The 20,848-nt window shown below is 39.4% G+C and overlaps 1 protein-coding gene across 1 annotated transcript; it reads left to right on the top strand.

The window, feature by feature from the left end:
• The first annotated feature begins 1,031 nt into the window (after window positions 1-1,031).
• Window positions 1,032-18,910, top strand: LOC117954037 (zonadhesin-like). Its single transcript, XM_034887494.1, has 25 exons — window positions 1,032-1,342; window positions 1,557-1,609; window positions 2,914-2,982; window positions 4,800-5,023; window positions 5,122-5,197; window positions 6,614-7,011; window positions 7,606-8,170; window positions 8,318-8,514; window positions 8,614-9,003; window positions 9,427-9,719; window positions 9,963-10,228; window positions 10,711-10,773; window positions 11,282-11,419; window positions 11,518-11,774; window positions 11,867-11,951; window positions 12,098-12,169; window positions 12,337-12,471; window positions 12,588-12,844; window positions 13,003-13,087; window positions 13,179-14,033; window positions 14,222-14,430; window positions 16,125-16,281; window positions 16,365-16,780; window positions 18,276-18,405; window positions 18,546-18,910. The coding sequence occupies exons 1-25, from the start codon at window positions 1,266-1,268 to the stop codon at window positions 18,686-18,688; spliced, it is 5,610 nt and encodes a 1,869-aa protein (XP_034743385.1). The 5' UTR covers window positions 1,032-1,265; the 3' UTR covers window positions 18,689-18,910.
• Window positions 18,911-20,848: the final 1,938 nt, after the last annotated feature.

Below are 20,848 nucleotides of genomic sequence, written 5' to 3' on the forward strand. Positions count from 1 at the left end.
ATAATAGCAACTTATAAGCATGCATTTTAAATATTATTTCTGATTGAATAGCTACACTCTTCTTATAATGCAAATGTGCTTTTGGTCCTCTAGTGTCTGAGGAATAGCTTAGTGTACAGTAAGTGTGTACAATAGTAAGGGGGGGGGGGAAATCGATGCAGCACAGTATTGTGATATTTTCAGTGACAATACTTTATTGATACGCAGGCGCCAAGTATTGATCTTTCATTATATATGTGTTGGTCAGTTTGTCTGCTTGACAATCCCATTTTGCAGCAATAAAATTGAAGTGATACGACCAAACAGAGAAATGTATCTTTTTAGATGAAACAGATGTTGACAAAGTTTCCCTTTGGGGACATCATTAGAAATTGGGAAAAATTAGAATTTGGAAAAAAGGTAATAAATTGAAATATATTGCAGAATACTGCAATATGTTTAAAATCCCAATGATATTGTATCATGGCATGCTACATTTCTGTTTTTTTTTATCATAAAATCCAAACTAAATTTAGTTCATAATATATTACTGAAGAGATTATATACATGTATGTTTGGTATGTTATAGTCAAAATACAACCCCACGTTTTTCTGTCTTTCTACCTTTTTTTACCCTGTGTAATATTTGACTAGTTCTAAATTGCAGTCTTCATCTTTACTCTTTCTTTATCTTCATTTGTCGTTTCAACAATCAAAACATTATCATCAATCAAACCTTTATAGCAGCGTAACTCTCATAATAACGAGTCCATAAAAGTCCATAAAAGCCGTTCAATTGCTTATTCAGAAATGTTTCTCATCCATCACTTTATTACCAATTCCTTTATTTTTTCAAACATTTGTGTGTGTAGAAGTTTAAAATGATCTCAGTGCTTTTTACAACCTAGCAACCCTAAACGCAGACCTTGCCTATCAATATTTACTGTACCTGCAATAGCTATAAGACTATTTTTACACCACGGATCCAGTCCAACGCCTTTCCTGTCTTTCTGTCCACCAGTGCTCTTTCTCCACCCACTGCTGAGGTTACCTGGTTAGTAGGTGGGGCTAAGAAATGCTTTAAAACCCGCCTCTCTGTTCTGTGAACAACACAAGAGGGTCCCACACCTCTGTGTTGGCAGTTGAAGGGTCACATGAGCTGCGTTTCCACAGAGAGGCTCCACAACAGTTACTGCTCATCATTCATTCATTCTTCAACTCATCAAAGAGAGAGAGAGTATTAGCAACGGGAGAGCAGCTGAGAAGCTGCCGGTGAGGGATCAGCCATGCTTGGAAGCATCCACACAGATTTGGTGGTCACAGTGACTCTACTCGTTCTAACTCAGACATGGATTCAGTGCAGGTGGGTGTCAAGATAATTAAGCTTTTAACTATTAAATGTTAGCCGATGTGTTGTTTCAAATAGTATTTTACTGATTGTAACACTTTTAATAAGTGGAAAGTGAATGTTTTATTTTTATTTGTGTTAAAGTTTTGTTAAGTCAATCAGATATTTTGGTAATTTATGGAGAAAAAAAACTGTAAAGGAATCTGTGATATTTGTTTTTCTGTTCCAGGGCTGAAAATGACTTTTCATTAGTAACTTTACCAGATTGGATGCCAAATTCAGGTATGATGTTTTATAATTAATAAGACTGGTAGATACTCCATTTGTCACAACCACAAGGTTTAACCCTTGTATTGTCCTTGGGTCAAATTTCACCAATTATTATATTAATTATGGGTTTCTTTGAACCAAATTGCCCCAAAATAACATGAAAGTGTGGATGTATGTTGTGTGGAAGCCACGTAAAAGTATTGATTACTTTCATTGGACTGTGGCTGGGGTTTTTTCTTCGATTTTATAGCATTTGAAACAAACTGTGATCCACTCAACATTCTCTGAAAATAGGTGTTTTTAAAAAGTGACAAAAAAAGTTTCAAAAAAAGCATAAAAAAACCCAGGACGACAACAAGTTCACAGTCTCCGGGAAGAGAACACCAGGGTTCAACAACTAGACAAAGAGAACGTACATGTGTACTCTACATCAGTGCTTCTCAAATGGGGGTATGTGTACCCCTACGGGTACTCTGGAAGACTGCAGGGGGTACATAAGATATTTTACAAAATGTTTCAAAGTTACAAGGTTGTTAATCCTCTTTATGTAGACAAAAAATCTGACATTTGGGTCGTCTTCTTTGGACCTGTTCTTGCCTTCCTTCTACTTTTTACAAGTTTCTCGTTTTTTTTTGAAGTTATGTCACTGTTTTGAAGTTTTGATTCTATTTTTGACCTATTACTGCTAGAGATGGTCCGATACCATTTCTGATACCTGAACTGATATGACACCATTGTTTCATATATTTTATTATGTTTTAACAACTATGTACTACTCTCCCTGTATGGATGGGATCTGGTTTCTATCATTGATGTTGGTCTAACTCAGGTTAAACAACAAGGAACCCCATAGAACTTTCTATTAGTATCCAGTTTGACAGTCAGTCATAACAGAATAGGAACATCCATTAAGTACTATGACGCAGATTTTCTTTAGTTTTTTTTTTACGTGATATAGGATTAGTGTAACTCCAGTACTTCCCGATGGCAGCGTTTTAGGCAGTAGCCGAGGCGATATCGATACTGGTATCGGAACATCTCTAATCATCTTTTTCCAAGGTTTTGTCTTTTTTAGTCCTTTTCTCATTAGCATTTAAATGTTTGTTTTTTTCAGTTACAAGGCTGTTTAGTAAATCTATCGCTGACAACGCTGTACTGTTCTTCATATAGACTTCTTTTTCTATTAAAAATGATTAGCGCTGGTCAGGAGGTACTTGGCTTAAGGAAACAATTCAAAAGGGGTACATTATTAATAACAGTTTGAGTACCACTGCTCTACATTTATCTATATTTCACCCTTTTCTTTTCTTTAACAGAATATGTTAACAAGTGTTTCTACGACAGACACAACAATCGGATCTGTGACTGGAACCAACAAAGAACAGGTACAGGTTATTACTGCAAAACAGCACAGCGATGGATTTTATCAGTTTAATCTAATGATGAAATTGAAAGCCAAATATATGTTTTTAACGGCATCAAGCCAGGTTACAGTTTTGTTCAGTTAGAGTTCACTTTGACACTATAGCCCCTTTCACACATGCACTGCACACCTAACGTTATCTAGACATGACTCGGCAAAGCTGTGAGGAGAACACCAATGACCTAATCACTTGGATCGGATATAAACCCATCTTTACACTGTCTGCTCCCTAGCACCAAGTCTGTTTAATCTCTGATTAAATCAAAAAGTGTGATAATTCACAGCAAGTGAGTAGGCGTGTTGATGAAGAAAACAAACATCCAAAGGTATAGAAGAGGTTTAGCTATCTTTTCATGAAGATAGCACCAAAAATGTCTAACTGGAGAGACAACGAGATTGGGGAACTTTTGTAGGTCAGGGCCAATTCCAAAATCACCAGACAAATTGAAGGAACGCCAAAATCCGAATGGCTCTGTGATGCAGTGTAATCAACATCATGTCAAGTCTGCTGTACGCCCCTCTTATGTATCAGACAACATATTTCCAGTTAGTGGAACATAGAGTGTTGAGCCCGGCCGACGTCCTACAGACCAGTAACTGAACACGACCCAAGCCCGACAGACATTAAGATATTTACGTCTGAGCCCGACACAATTAAAATCTCCTTTTCTTCTAATACTTATGACCCATCTATGTTATTGTGTAGAAACCCAGCTATTATTAGGCAACTGTAGGAAGGGATTAGGAAATGTGCGTATCACCGCACACAGGGAAACAAGTGCACGTTAATAAGCTGTTTAATTTATAATGTTCGATATGTTAATCTTTCCTGATTGTTTCGTTTCCTACCGTCGCCAGGACGACAGGGCCCACGTTATGAAATTAATACTGTAGGGGTTAAAATCCTGTTTCTGGTGAGAAAACGAGTGACAACTTATTCCACCAACTCTGCTCTGGTCGCATCCTCTCTCTCTCTCTCTTGCCCATTTTATATATATACACACACACACACACACACACACACTTCTCTTAAAGGAACCACAGCACCATTTCACAACAAATGCCTTGTCGCGCTTATGGGATCAGACCTGAACCCGAACATCATTTTCAAACATCCGTCTGAACCCGGCCCGGCCTTTCGGGTCCCGTCGGGCTCGATACGGGTATCCGCACTCTAGTGGAATAGCATCTGACACGGACAATCTTCTGTTGTGTGGTAGAGTGAAAGGGAAACTCCTTGGACATAGTCCGGGGATCATGTGTGAAAACGGGTTAAGAGATAACATGCCTGTAGTAACCCTTAGTTTTGTCCTACCCATATGAAGGGGATTATGAACATTGGTCCACAGTTGTGTTTTAATCTGCAAGCAGGCTGTGACTGTGTGCCTTCCTGATGCTGCCTTTCACTAATTGATCTAAAGCAGGCTAATAATCTTTTATAGCCTAGTGTTCTTCCAGGGGCGATCAAAGTAGAGGGCCTGCTCTTCAGGTTCAAATACACCACAAAACTCTCTAAACTGCTATTTTGGATTTAATGATAATTGCACCACAACATCATTCTTTTATTACAATAACAATGGCAAGTAAATGTTTGCTATTTCTTACATTCTTACAGCTTTTATATTGTGGGATTAAACATGATTGAGTGGTCATTGCCGTTGAATTTGTACTTAAGAGATATTACATTGAAACTACATGTATTGAAGAAATAGGTTTGCTCACTTATGATTATTTGGATGGAAGCATATTTGATTTTCTTGTTGTCCTTTTCACCTACAGACGATTTTGTAATGACTACTTTGGAAAGTGGTCCACTGGAGCTCGAGGGCAAGGCCTGTCTAGAGATCTGGTACTTATCGCCGGTTGCAGCTAATAGGTCAGAACTTCGCATTCTGCTTAAAAGCAGTGTTGGTCTGATGGAAATCCGGACCGTACCTACCCTCCCCAGGGATGTTTGGAGACAAGTGTTCATCCCCTTGAACGTCATTGAACCAGCGTCTCAGGTAAAACGGCATATAACCACATACTAATAATTAAACTGTATTGGGGAATCCAAATATTATATTGTTTATATTTTAATAAATGATGTGTGTTTTATCAGGTTGTCGTCGAAGCGGTATCCATGGAGGGAGGGCAGTTCATATTTAACCGGATAGGTGTAAGGAGAGGCTCATGTGGTAAATATTCTTTTATCCTCTAGATTTACTAAAGCCTAGTTTTGGTTCCTTTAATAAAACATTTAACTTCATCATAACCATTCACTACTAAATGGTAAATTGATAGTTATTTAAACTTAAGTCAATAGTTATGTTACTGTTAACAATGAAATGAGCATTAAAAATGTTTAATAATTATTGATGTTATAATTTATGTCATTTAACATTGTGCTGCACAAAACATACCATTTAATTCCATTTAGATATTTGGTAATGATTACCAAACAATTTGTAAATCTTTAATAAATTGTAAACCTTCAATACATTACTTGGGTGGCTGTTACAAAGTTTCAACAGATGGCTATAACAACTTTGCAATGGTGATTTATTCTGTAAAGCATCTATAAAAATTCTTCAGATAGCATTTATCAAACATATTCAATAATGATCCCATTTATATATCAGCAACAAAATATGGGGCCAAATTAATGTTGTTAGATGCTTGCTTTATTAACCACTTATTAATTATTCCCTAATTGTTATAATCATTAGTTGCAACTTTATAATAGCATCCAAATAATGTAAATAGATGTTTTGCAAGGGAAGTATTAACCATTGACAACTATTACCTATCTATTTAATTTATAATAAATACAGATTATATTATATTACATTAAACTAATTAAGACATACATTGTACATTACTAATAAATAGTAAACATTACTAATCGTCATGGTTTCTTAAAAGTAAAATAATCATTAACTAAAGTAACTATAAATTTACTAGAGCTACAAATATTCATCAAGTAATCAATTAGTTGTTGACTTTCAAATTATTCGGCAACTATTTTGATAATCGGTTTCAATCTTATTAAATGTGAATATTTTCGAGTTTCTTCACTCTTCTATGACAGTAATATCTTGGGCTTTGAAAAACACTGATCAACATATGTCACCATTTCCTGACATTTTATGGACCAAACTAATCAAGTAATCAAACAACTTGCAGCCTCTTCAAAGTACCTTTTATTAATGATGCTTTCCTATGTAGTGTTACCAAAAAGAAAAAAAAATAATACTATATTCCAGTAAACATAGTGTATGCAAAAAAAACACTAATGTCATCACTATTCTGTAAGATTACTGTCAGTAAAAGATTCACAAAACTCTCCTAAATCTTGAAGATGTTATCCAAGTTATGTGTCAGAAGTTCCCAATTTTAGTAAAGTAGTAAGAATGTTTTTTTAATTCATTTTGAATAATGATGTCACATACATGAACAATACTAACTAACTAACTTGTTAACTAAGATAATTCAAAAAATAGTCCTTACATAATATACATAATAATTAATAACAAATGTTACTATTTAGTTATTCCTAGCCAGATGGTGTTGTGATTATAAAGGGATCGTTTACTCGGTCCCCTCCCCCACAGGACCCCAGTGTGAACTCAACACAGATTTCTGGACAGATGAGTCCACCCGCTGCCTCTGTTCTGCTGGCCAGCTCACCTGCTCTCCCTTTCAGTGCCCGGAGGGCCAAACCTGTGGTCCTCAAACAGGAAGCTCTAGTGGGATTTCCACCACTGGGACATGCACAATACACCAGCACACAGAATGCAGCACTTTTGATGGGGTGCTGTTCCGCTTCATGGGCCCTTGCACCTACATGCTGGCTAAGACCTGTTCACCCTCTGAGGCCCTGCCCATGTTCAGTGTGGAAGTGGTCAATAAGCAGAACGGGAACTCATCTCTGTCAACTGTTCAGAAGGTCATTGTGAACGTGGGGAAGTTTAGGGTGTCCATGCTGAATAGGAAAACACATCTGGTTGTGGTGAGTCACCTTACAATGGATATAAATTAAGGAAGGCACACATGTTGTTATCGTTTGCTGATATGTGTGTAGCATATGACAATTTACAGTAAAAACATATCTACCCAAAACCTAAAAGGTCACACTGCCATTCAAAGGGAGACCCGTTGCCTCTGATGTTTAAAACTCCAAATAAGACTTATCTAATGTTTCATAGTTTCCATTTTAGAAATTAGAACCATGTGGCCAATAACTAATTTTATTCTAATACTACTATTAGTTGCAGTTAAGCTGTTAATCTGTGTGACGCCAAACATTTGAGGTCAATAGGAGTATTTTTTATTAATAAAGTACTGTCTGTACAAATTCAGTTTTGTGGGACCTTGGCGTTATACTGTAATGAGTGTTGAGCTAAGTAATGGACCTAATGGACCATATCTGCAGCCCATTTTACTAATAAACTGGTTTTATCGTTAAGTGCAATTCAGTGGGCCAATGTCCAAGATTTATCTGCCTCATCAATTCCCAAAGAAATACCTCAAGAATGCCAAGAATTTTCATGCAAACTCTCAGATACAGCCGGTAAGGAAGTCTAAATCTTATACCGTTCTTCAGGTTAACGGGGTCTGGAAGAAGCTTCCACTGAGCCTCAGCGGTGGCACTATCAACATGAAGAGCAACCCAGCTGCCGTTGAACTGGAAACCAGTTTTGGTCTTTCTGTCTCTTTGGACAACGCTGGTGCTGTCCATGTCACCCTGCAATCCGCTTACTCTGATAAAGTCTGTGGCATGTGTGGAAACTTCAACTACCTCAATGGAGATGACTTCATAAAGCCGGATGGAACAAATGCGCAAGATGCTACAGCCTTGGCTGAGAGCTGGCAGACTGGGCCAATCAACTCCTCCTGTGAAACCATGCTAGTACCTCATCAGTGTGACCCACTGGAGGAGGCCAAGTATGCTAGTGAGCTGTACTGTGGAGGCCTCATCTCTAGCACTGGGCCTTTCGCTGACTGCCTATCTGTTCTTGGGGCACAGAGCTACTTCAGGGACTGTGTGGTTGACATGTGCTCTACTCATGGTGACCCAGCGGTGCTTTGTAAGACATTACAGGTCTACGCTGACATCTGCCAGGAGGCTGGAGTCGGCATACCCATGTGGAGGAATTCTACATTCTGCAGTATGTTGATTAATTGCTTTCTGCTTTAATTTCATTACCCCATTATTTAAATATGGGACATGGTTGCAAATAATGACTGTAATAATAGAATTACAGTTAAGTTCAAGCCCTCTCTTCTTTCCTCTCCCTCTCTCGCACACCTCTCAGCCCTTCAGTGTGGTAAGAACAGCCACTATAACTCATGTGCTGATGGCTGTCCCAAAGTGTGCTCCAGTCTGGATATAGTTGGCTCCTGTGGAAGCTGTGAGGAAAGATGCGAGTGTGACTCTGGCTTTCGACTCAGTGGGGGGAAGTGTGTCCCAGCAGCGGACTGTGGGTGCTGGTATGATGATAAACACTATGAGGTAAGTGAGGTACCTGTTGATGAACAGGGAACAATTTTATATTCACCTTTTTACTTCAGCTGTGCAGTAATGTATTTACTCAACTTCCTTTTTCTGCAGAAAGGAGAAATATTCTCAAAGGGAGAGTGTGAGCAGCAGTGTCAGTGCATGGGTAACGATGGCCTGGAGTGTACCACAATGCAATGCACAGTCAATGAGGTTTGTAAGGTCAAGGATGGAGTCAAAGGATGCTTCCCTTTCAAACCCGCCACCTGCAGCGTGTATGGTGATCCACACTATATCACCTTTGATGGGTTGGCATATGACTTTCAAGGTGGCTGCAGTTACACACTGACTACCACATGCGGAGGAGAAAGCTCTGTCCAGTTCTCTGTGATAGGACACAACATGCATCCTTCTCTTCAGAACTTCACCCGATCCAAGCTGGAAGCTGTCACTCTCCAGGTTGACGATGTATACCTCACCCTGAATCAGAGTGGAGAGGTCTATGTAAGCATGAAAACTCCTTTCCAAACAAACTCCTTTATAGCATGTACATGTAAAAGAGGCTGTTCTGCAAATGTGTTTCAGTCTCTGCAAATGTGTATTGTGACCTACAAGTGGCCCATTTACTGGATTTGGAGTGTCATTGTCCTGGACTATCTGCTGTAATTCATTAATGACTGGGGTTAATGACTTTAGTACCAACACACCCATGTTTATGGGATCAGTCATTACTCTGTGACAGGTTATTGGAGGAAGTACCGCATTTCTCATCTGAGGTTTACAAGAAAACAAAAACTAATAGCTGACCCAGTTCCCTTTGCAATAAAAAGCTAGCTGGTAGCTAATTGGTTGCAGTAACAAGACATAAGTGCTACGTTTTATGTAAGACATACATAAACTTGAAATAATATATTGTCTTCTATTTAGGTGAATAACAGCCGTGTCTCACTGCCCTATTCCACCAATGGTAAATACGGCTCAGTTTGGGTCTACGTGAAGAAAAATTATATTATTTTGGAAACAACCTTTGGCCTCAGAATGATAATAGATGCTCAGAACAGACTCTTCCTGAAGGTGGATGAGCTCTACAAGTATGAACTGTGTGGACTTTGTGGAACGTACTCTGAACGGCAGGACGATGACTTCGTAGCACCAGGAGGCCAAAACGCTACCGGGCCATTTGAGTTTGCTAACAGCTGGAAGGTTCCAGGCAATAATGAGTAAGCTATTATTCTATAAAAAGGTATCTGCAAAAAATGTTAGTACAACATAAATTAATGTTATGACATTATAATACATCCAAAAGAAAGAAAAAACTAAATTTTAACTGCAGGTGAAGTTATTTTTTGCCACATCTTTAGTATTTCTAATTAATAATTAATACATCTTATTAACCTAACCTTATTTTGATTGAGCACAATAAGTCTAGAACATTATTCGCTTGTCTAAAATTTGTCCTCCAGGTGCATTTCCCATCCAAATAATCCCAGACGTTGTGATCATGATGAGGACAATGTGGCCTACAAAGAGTGTGAGACCCTACTACGGGATGTCTTCAAGCCCTGCCATAAACCCATTCACCCAAGCATCTTCCTCAAAAGTTGTGTGTATGACTACTGTGCAACCAACGGTGACCAACACACCCTATGTGAGTCGCTAGAGTCCTATGTAGCAGCATGCCAGGTTGAGGGAGTGGAGCTGCCCCAATGGGAGACGGACACAGCTTGTGGTGAGTGTGTGAGGATGGTAGTGTGAATACTCTGAGTATGTGTAATGACCTCTGGTTTTGAGTAATTACAAATAATATTTTTAACAATAAACTGTGTTGATTTATTAGCACTAAATATATGATAAATACATTATGTTACATGTCCTGTATTTCTTACTTATTAATTTACAGTTCCAATAATTTCCTTCAAAACTCTGCTTTTTATTGTGTTTCGGTCATGGCACAGGGCCGGGCCACTGCATGAGCAAACTGGCCAACTGCCTAGAGCCCTGCCTGAGTCAATCCTTTTTTCCCGTTGTTTTTTTGTTTTTACATTAATATAAGCAAAGTTGGAAAAAGTAGGTTGTTAAGATGGTGGAGGGGCTTGCTTCATGCTTAATATCTCCTAGTGTGCCAAAAAGGCTAAGGTAGTAAACTAATTTCCTTTTTTTTGTTTTTGTTTGTTTGTTTGGCATTTTGTTTTTTTGTTGTCCCCATTTCAGCTGACCCCACAACCACTGCAACTGCATCTCCAACTCCTACCTCTCCAACACCAGATGAGACTCGTAAGAGCATTCAGGGTTGGGAAGGTTTATTTGTAGGGCTGTAACGATGCAACGTGAAACCGAAATTGCGACATTCAGATCCACCCCTTCCACAGTTACTGTCTAGATCCAGTATGTATCCCACGCCTTATGTATCCAGGCGTGGGTCAAAAATCGTGATACGAACCGAATCCTGGCTTTGTTGTATTGTTACAGCCCTATTTATTTGTTACTGGTTTGGATAATCAGTGGCATAATCTCCAATTAATAATTAGTATTTTTAAAAACATTTCACCAAAACCAAACAATTTATTACTATGCTTGCTTTTAAAATCTCTACAGAAGTTTAATGTATGAGTGTATTGAATACGTTTGAATGACCCTGGTGTAATTATCTTCATCTGGGCGAAATAATACTTTTTGTGGATATATTGTTTTAAAATTATATATTTTGCATACTGTAATATACCTACACAAAATTAGCTCATAATACTTATCATTTGCATTGTGTTTATATGGTTTTTCACAGTCTGTCCCATAAACTGTGACTTTGAAAAAAATCTGTGTGGGTGGGTACAGCTCATTCAAGACAGTTTTGATTGGACAAGACATTCGGGACCCACGCCATCAAGCCTAACTGGTCCAAACCAAGATCACACCACTGGAGGTAAAACCCATCATCTGGTCAAACTATCACATCTTTTGTGTTGCTGCATTGGTAATTCACTATGCATGCTTATTGTGCTACTTTTAACGTTTCTCTAGCTGGTTTCTACATGTACATTGAGGGAAATAGTGTAACCCAAGGAGATTCAGCTCGTCTGTGGAGCTCAACATGCCATTACAATGGCCCACTTTGCCTGCACTTCTGGTACCATATGTATGGTTCGGCCACAGCCATGGCCCTCAATATCTACCTGACCAAAGCCAATAAATCTGTCAAGCTCTGGTCCATGATGAACAACCAAGGACCTGAATGGCATCTAGGAAATGTTGACATCACAGTGTCTGATCCATTCCAAGTAAGTCACAATATACAGTGCGTAGAACATATGGGCCTAAAAGATGATCTTATTCTTTATAGTGAAACACGTTTTGCAATTACCTCTTTCAGATCATAGTGGAGGGAATTCGAGGCTCAGATGCTCAATCAGATGTGGCCATTGATGACATTTCCATCAACTTTGGCTCATGTTTAGGTGACATTCATCTTTAACTAAAGGAGAACAAAATATTCTAAATTTGATTGAAAAATATATGTCATCAAATAGTGCAAATAAATGAGTATCTCAAATTATGACCATGTCAGCTATCTCATGGTGTAAAATAAAATCACTTCCTTCAGGTAGTTTCCCTGGCGTGGCTATTGGAACTGAACTTCCTTTTACAACTGCGGAGAGCTTCCTCTCACACCCGGGTAAGTGCAAAGGAAGTTATATTTTATGTATCACCTGCTTCTGCATCAGAAAGCTGAAGTGTGGTCACAAATTAACATGTACAGTATGCATAGTGTATGTGCAGTTTATAATGGTACTTGAAGTTACAGACTGTCTAAATCTAATTTTTTGAATTTTTACGTTTTAGTCTGCAATATAGACTGTAGCTTCAACAGTAACCTTTGCAGCTGGAATCAGATGATCACAGATGCTTTTGACTGGACATGGCAAAGTGGTTCCACCCCAACCCTGATGACTGGGCCCTCTGCTGACCACACTGGGGGTAACATAATATTTCTCTGTATAATATTATGAATTGTGACAAATACAGCATGGGAAAAAACATGACTCACTATTAGTGGATCTGACAATTAAGAACATTTCAATCCTCTCTTCTAGATGGGTTCTATCTTTACATTGAGGCCAGCAGTGTGACACATGGAGACACGGCTCGTCTCATCAGTTCTGAGTGCTCTGAATCTGGTCTACAGTGTCTACAGTTCTGGTACCATATGTACGGCTCAGCAGATACAATGGGCCTCAATGTCTATGTGTTCCAGGATAGAAAGGCTGAAGCTGTTTGGTGGAAGCGAAATGACCAAGGAAACATGTGGCACCTGGCTCAGGTAGACATCACAACAACTGGAGCTTTCCAGGTGAGATTTTTATCCTCCTAACCTGTCTAATGTTAAAAGACTTTCAGTGCAAAACACTCATAGCGTACTAACTGCAATAATAAATTTGTGTAACTGGACTTAATGAATGTGCATGCTGTAACAGGATTACTATTCTTAACCGGGGCACTCCATTTTAGATCATATTTGAGGGACGAAGAGGTTCCAACGATCAGTCTGATGTTGCCATAGATGATGTATCACTTCATCGTGGGCACTGCACAGGTAACACTGTCCACCTACTAACATTCAATATAATTCACACACACACCATTACTAAAACTGAGACTAACTTGAATATGAAATGTACTTACAGACCAAACTAGACCAACAACCCCTGCTCCCACAACCTTCAATCCAGTTGCAACAGCAGATCCAAAGCTTCCTCCAACAAACAGCTCATCGATTACACAACCACAAACATCTACTTCATCAGAACCCCAACCACCATCAATAACTAGTTTTACAACGGCCACCACAACAACCGCACCCACAACTGATTGTGATACACAAACCCCTACAAAGCCAGCAACAACCGTAACCCCACAAACTTCAAATCCTGATGTCCCAACAACAACACAGCTACCAATGCCATCAATATCAACACCAATAACATCAACAACTGGACCCCAAAGTACAGCTGGACCCCCCACAACAACAACAGAGCACCCAGGAGGTGAAATTTCAGAGCAACCAGCTACACCACACCCTCCAACAACAGCTACACCACAACCTCCAACAACAGCTACACCACACCCTCAAACAACAGCTACACCACACCCTCCAACAACAGCTACATCAAAACCGCCAACAACAGCTACACCACAACCGCCAACAACAGCTACACCACAACCTCCAACAACAGCTACACCACAACCTCCAACAACAGCTACACCACAACCTCCAGCACCAGCTACACCAAAACCGCCAACAACAGCTATACCACACCCTCCAACAACAGCTACACCACAACCTCCAACAACAGCTACACCTCAACCGCCAACAACAGCTACACCACAACCTCCAACAACTGCTACACCACACCCTCCAACAACAGCTACACCACAACCTCCAACAGCTACACCACAACCTCCAGCACCAGCTACACCACAACCGCCAACTACAGATGGACCACCACCTACAACAACCAATAAACCACATTCGACAACAGGTAGACCTAAGCCTAAAACTACAGCTACACGACAATCTACAACACAGTCCACAAACACCAACTCAAGTTTGCATTTCTCTATATGAAAAATAAACATTGAATGGGTTTCCCATAATGAGTACTTTACACCTCACGTTAGGCATCATAGGTGTATGACTAACTTTGTTTCTCCCACTCTGTCTTTCCAGCACACCCTTGCCCACAGAACAGTCATTACACTACTTGTATCCCTGCCTGCAGCCCAACCTGTACATACCTCAATGGTCCACCCCGCTGCAGTGACAATAATGGTTGTGTGAAGGGGTGTGTATGTAATGAAGGCTTTGTGCAGAAATTCAGGGTGTGTGCGCCTATCCAACAATGTGGATGTATGGACAGGAACGGCACTAACTATAAGGTGAGTGACAATGACACAAGTCACAGCATGAAATACCTGTTCTACTTTCTGAAAGACCACAGACCAGGGGTCTCATTTATAAGTTGGATTCTTATTAAAAAAGTGTACGAACGCCCAAAAAGATTTTGATTTTTAAAACCGTGCATACGCACATCTGTCAGCAATGTTCCCTTTGTAAATCACAGATTACCAACAAGTGAGCATTCGTGAATCAGCCTCTTATCCCGCCCTGTACATGAATATTTTTAACCATAATTATTCAAAGCAAAGCACCTCAGGAATGCTGATCAGTATGTATTTATCAATAACATTTTCCAAAACGGCAGGCATTATGGCACACAGGGAAGCTTCAATATACCAGACCTAAATGATATGATTTAACAGAACTACTGAATATGATAAATCCAGACAAGCCTTAGGGATGAAGTTGAAGATAATAATATTTATATAAACACTTAGCTGGCTGCCTTTTCCCTCTGGAAACAGTGATGGCCCCCAAGTAGCAAGGACCTGTATTGGACCAGGATGGCACGTTGCCTTCACTTCTTGATCTAAATTTGGAACATAGATCAAGACCTCAGCTTTAGTGAATCTTAATCAGCATTTTAGCCAGTCATCATCATATTCGCTGAAGTCTCTTACTCTCAAAATTCTTCCATTGTCGTAGTCCTCCTGCAGTTCTAGCAGTGTCATAATGCAGCATTACGCACAAGGATCACCGCAGTATTTATTTGTTTACAACAATTTATTTATTTATTAAGAACAAATGTTAACGGGTGCCCGGATAGCTCAATTGGTAGAACGGGCGTCCATAAATAAAGGGTTTACTTCTTGATGAGGGGGCCAGGGTTCGACTCAGACTTGTGGCCCTTTGCTACACGTCATCCCCTCTCCCCTTTTAATGTCTTCAGCTGTCCTATCAGATAAAAGGTCAAAAAATGTCCCCCTAAAAAAGAAAAAAAGAACAAATTTTGATCTAAGATTTTAGTTGGATTTTAAAAGGTGTTCAGGGAACAATTGTCACTCAGTAAAAGCTCAAAGAGCACTGCTGGATTTAATCTACATGATAATGTGGATGATTGGGATGGAGTGAAATTACGTGTGTAAGGCATCAATATTTGTAAATATTACGAGTAATCTTTTTCAAAGTGAAAAAATGGAACGTCCACAACACTGCTTTAAACTCCCATATTTAATATGAAAAATGTTGGCTGAAGAAGACCCAGCAGGGTCAAATCATTGCCTTCATTAAATATGGGAGTTTAAAGCAGTGTTGCGGACATTACATTTTTTTCCAATTCAGTATTTTTCATTTGTCCTGCACCTGCCAGAAGGTGGGACGTGCATACAATTATTTTTTATGAATGGTTATCATTCTTCCCACATTTAGTTTCTGCAGTGGGACATCAGTTCACCACCTCACCATCTGCGTGGCCAATTCCCATGGTCTCTAAAATGTGCGTACGCATGGGTCAGAGTTTTCGTGGATGACCACACATTCTCCAGTCAAATTTTCTTCTTTTTCTTTTTTTTTTTTAAATAACCTTTGCATGGGAATGGGCATACACACATTTTGGCCCCCGCTTTGTGCATACACCACCTTTGTAAATGAGACCCCAGAGGATTATTGCAAAAATAGTGCATGTGGACGTTGATGTCCTAGACGTATGATGACTCTCTATTTTTTTTGTCAGTTTAATGAAGTGTGGTACACCAATCACTGCAGTCAGAAATGCAACTGCGAGAAAAAAGATGGCCTGGGGAGGATTAAATGCCAGGACAAAGACGAGTGTGATGGAAATGCTATCTGCCTTCAAGAGAATGAGGGCGATTATTACTGCAAGTATACAGGTGCTGTAAATCTCAACATTTAACTCTATGATGCATCTAAACCTTGTTCGATCTTGTTCACTCATTTACAAATTGCTCCACAGGATTCAGTGAGTGCACAATCAACAGAGATCCTGAGTACCGAACCTTTGACAAAATGAAGCATGGCTTTAAGGGAGAGCTGTCATACGTGCTGGTCCGGACCAAAAACTTGCCCAATAACTATCCACATGTTTACATCGAGGGCATCAATACCGTAAATGATGGCGAAGACAGTCAATATCATGGAGACAGTAGCACTGAAGAAGACCACAGTCGCAGAGTCAGGGATGAAGATGATGATGAAGATATTGATGATGAAGAATATAATGAAGAAGATGAGAACAAATATGATGACGACATTGAGGAGCAGGAGGAATATCCCAGATTGCAAGTGTTTAAGAAACACTACAGATTACAAGAGCTTAAAATCATAGTGTATGATCACACTGTGGAGTTCAAGAAGAACCGGAGGCTAGTTGTGAGTATCAAAGGCATTTTTACCAACACACTGCTAACTGCTTTCATCTCAGTTTCCTGTGACTCCTTACCAGCAGACACAGTATTTTGTTCACAGGATAATGTCATCACATTTTGACCAACCACACACATTTGGGAAAGCGCTGAGGGAAAGAACCAGTGTTCCTTTATATTTTCTTTGTGAAGTGTTACCACAGCAGTGCTGCAAACGATCTGTGTCAAATTACGCTTTTACAGTATGTTATTTTCCTATTGGCACTTTACCCGTGTTTATGAGCGGATGCAAGAAAAAGAGAAAGAAAATGTTTTAAAAAGCAGTCAGACATTATTATGTGTGTATCCTCCAAGATCCTCTAAGCAGTGTAAGTCGTATCATTTAAAGAAGGACTGCACACAGTATATTGCATGTGATATTGAAAGAACATCACTGGTACCAAAGCTTGGGCATATCTAATAGAAGTAACACATTTTTGAAATTGCTATAGCTTATTTTTTCTAAATGTTTCATACAATTATGAATATAATTATTTTTTCAAAGAAGATCCATATTAAAAAATGCACCAGGGTCATACTTGTAAAGAAGTGAAAATTATGTTTTAAACACCACTCGGACAAAGAGAATTTTAAATAAAATAATCTTACTAGACTGAGAGTCTACAGCCATGGCTGTTACCTTGTAAAGTTGTAATCAATTCAATTTTGTTGTTGTTATCAACTCATAACAAGTTATCTCGAGACACCTTTAGGTCTAGAATACACTCTATAATTTACAAGGACCCAACAATTCTAGTAATTCCCCCAAGAGCAAGCATTTAGTGTGACAGTGGCGAGGAAAAACTCCCTTTTAGGAATAAACCTCGGCCCGACTCAGGCTCTTGGTAGGCGGTGTCTGGCGATGTCGGTGGGGGGGGGCTGAACAGTGGCAATAGCAGTCACAGTAAAAATAATGGAACACTGACTAGAAACAGTAGTTTGCAGTAGGTCATGGTATAGCAGGGCAAGGCACGGCATAATTACAAGGGACCTTTCAGCTTAATGCTAAAGTCAGCATGCTCACAACAATATTGCCCACATGCTGGTGAAGAGAAGTATAACATTAACCACAATGAAGGCTCCACACAAGAACACCCGAGGCTAATCAAAATGCCATTAGTTTTGCAGGTATTTGGTCAGAAACAACCAACTACATTGTTTTACCTAAAGAGAGGGGTATGTTGAAATGAGAAAGTAAAGAAATGCAACCTCAAAGAGGCGCTAGAGGTATAGTTCAACAAACTCAGAAACATTCATCTTGTGTGGACCATGACTGTCTGTAGCAAAGTCCGTGGCAATCCATCCAATAGCTGTCGACATATTTCAGTCTGAAAAGCCATCCCAAGAGTGCACGTGGTAGCATGGCTAAAAATGTATCTCCTCGTGAATTCCGACACACAACATACATCATCATAGAAGAATGCACATTAGATTAACACATAACCCACTCGGTCTCCCTCCAGGTGGATGGAAGGAGAACTAGTACTCCCACCTCACCGACTGCTGGTCTAAAGATCTGGGAGCATTCCTCTCGCATCTACCTGAAGACCGACTTTGGCCTCTTAGTGGAGTTTGACGGAGACTGCAGAGCAGGTAACTGATCCCAACCTCATTAAACAAGTCTTTTATCACCATTTATCATACCAGCCCACATTGATGACTTAGTTAATTTCACTGAAGGAGAGTTATACACTGAATTACATAACATTGTGTTGTTGGTGTTGTTTCTGCAGAGATCATTCTACCACACATCTATAAAAGGAAGGTGGGGGGTCTGTGTGGGAACTTTGATGGTTACAGACGCAATGACAAGATGAAACCAGATGGAACCAGGGCCCGGAGTGTTCAAGAGTTTGGGGATAGCTGGAGAGTGTGAACATCAGATGGATGTAAAGATGTGACACAGCACTTAAAAATAATCTTTGGAAGTTTTGACCACTAGTAGAAACATCACTAAGGCAGTTTACAAGAAAACGCCGCACTGATAATGTATATCACCGTTACAATAAGAACAGACAAAAATAAGGCTGATTTCGTTCTTTTCTTTGGACAAGGTTTCCTCTCCTAAACCTCAACTACCACACATGACTTGGCATAAGCGGAATCAGTGGCAAATCAAGCTTCCTGGGAGTTTTATGAATAGTTTTTAGAAATCTCTAACATAACTTTCTCGAAAGAATATTTGTACTATAGATCAGGATTTACTATTTGTGTCAATGCAAACAGCATGCTTTTTATTCTATATAAGGCGATATAATTACAGATGTGCATATACTGTATGAAAATGCATGGTTATGCAGGACTACAAATTGATTATTTATCACTGTCAATACTGTTGGAAATAAATAAATGGTTATACAACATGTTTCTTGCACTTGTCATAATGTGTATTTGAAATCCATGTTAGTAGGTTTTCTATTGATTCTTCAGTTCATTGCGGGCGGCTGTGGCTCAGTGGTAGAGCGGTTGCCTGCCAATCGGAAGGTTGGTGGTTCGATCCCCGCCCCTGTAGTCATTGTCGAAGTGTCCTTGGGCAAGACACTGAACCCCGAGTTGCCCCCGGTGCTGCGCATTGGAGTGTGAATGTATGTGTGTGAATGTTTATGTGATGAGCAGGTGGCACCTTGTACGGCAGCCCCGGCCACAGTGTATGAATGTGTGTGAATGGTGAATGTTTCCTGTAGATGTAAAAGCGCTTTGAGCAGTTGTTAAGACTGGAAAAGCGCTATATAAATACAGCACATTCATTGTTCTAATAAACATGCACTGTGGTTAGACTTTTGACGCCATCAGTCTAATCCTTCCAGTCTCAAGTGTAGCTAACTGCATTCTTGACATATCAACAGTCTCTCTTCAAATTATTACACAATGAAGTGTTACAGAACTTCTGTAACATGATACTATTCTGTAAGACAAGGTAATTGTTTTGTTTTTTTCCCCGGAAGACAACAGCATTATTCTCATCAGGAGAGAGTCTGTATAAAGAGACAGTGCCTGCTGCAAACAGCCGCCACACAGTCATGGATCGGTTTCCACTGTTCTTCTCTCTCTTGTTGGCGTTCTTACTTTATGATGGTGAGTGAAACATTATCAAATGTAAAATCTTGTAATAAAGTAAAGCCACGGCATACTTATCTTATAATACAAAAAAAAAATGTGTTGACTTAGGATACACAGTTACAAAGAAGTTGATTATTTTACTAGCTAGTTTAATTGGATTTATTTAATTGAAAGTCAATTATATCTGAATTTATTTCTGACGATTACAAATGTTCCATACTACATAACTCTTACTACATTATTCCAAAATATAATCTTAAATTATATAATCGTCTCACAAGTAAAAGTAGGCTCCATAAAAAAATATGCTTGGGTTCTTGCTTTTATTATTAACCATTTGGCTTGGTTCATAAGTCCTAGACATTTAAAATTGTTGATCAGCAGCCACCTGTTATTATATTACATGTTAGTAAGAGGTCATTTATCAGTGCTTATTGTAATGACCGCAGTGTGAAAATTACCCCTACAAATAGGCCCTACAAATATCAAATTACTAATTGAATTCTCTTATTTTGTTGTGTATTTAGCACAGTTGCCCAATGCTTAGCACTGTGGCCTCACAGCAGCAAGGTTCTGGTTTGGATCCAGGTAGTTTCGGGCCTTTCTGTGTGGAGTTTGTATGTTCTCCCCTTGTTTGCGTGGGGAGATCCCATTCACTTTCATGTTCTAGTTTCTCCCACCACCAAAAAACATGTATTAGGTTCTCCAGCCCCTGATCAAGGCTCACTGGTTCAGATCTGGAGTTGGTCCCTGGGCCTGCTTCCTTGAGGGATGGGTTAAATGCAGAGAATGAATTTCGCTACATGTATGTGTATGTGACAATAAAGTATGTTTAACTTCACAAAGTACCTATAGTATTTTAAATTAGGAAAAGAGGCAAAGAAGTGTGTAAATATTTTATGTAAATGTTTTATGTAAAGGTTTGGTGAAGTCTTGATGACAGTAAGTGACAACTTTAGCAGGTAAACTTCTATTT

This window comes from Etheostoma cragini, chromosome 12, assembly GCF_013103735.1.
Source record: "Etheostoma cragini isolate CJK2018 chromosome 12, CSU_Ecrag_1.0, whole genome shotgun sequence".
In the NCBI taxonomy this organism is placed as follows: domain Eukaryota; kingdom Metazoa; phylum Chordata; class Actinopteri; order Perciformes; family Percidae; genus Etheostoma; species Etheostoma cragini.

What these genes read in the sequence shown, in the direction of transcription:
- LOC117954037 (XM_034887494.1), top strand. Translation starts at nt 1,266, where the DNA reads ATGCTTGGAAGCATCCACACAGATTTGGTGGTCACAGTGACTCTACTC. An exon ending in TCCAACACCAGATGAGACTC is followed by an intron (nt 10,774 to 11,281) that starts GTAAGAGCATTC and finishes GGTTTTTCACAG; the next exon opens with TCTGTCCCATAAACTGTGAC. An exon ending in TAAACCACATTCGACAACAG is followed by an intron (nt 14,034 to 14,221) that starts GTAGACCTAAGC and finishes CTGTCTTTCCAG; the next exon opens with CACACCCTTGCCCACAGAAC.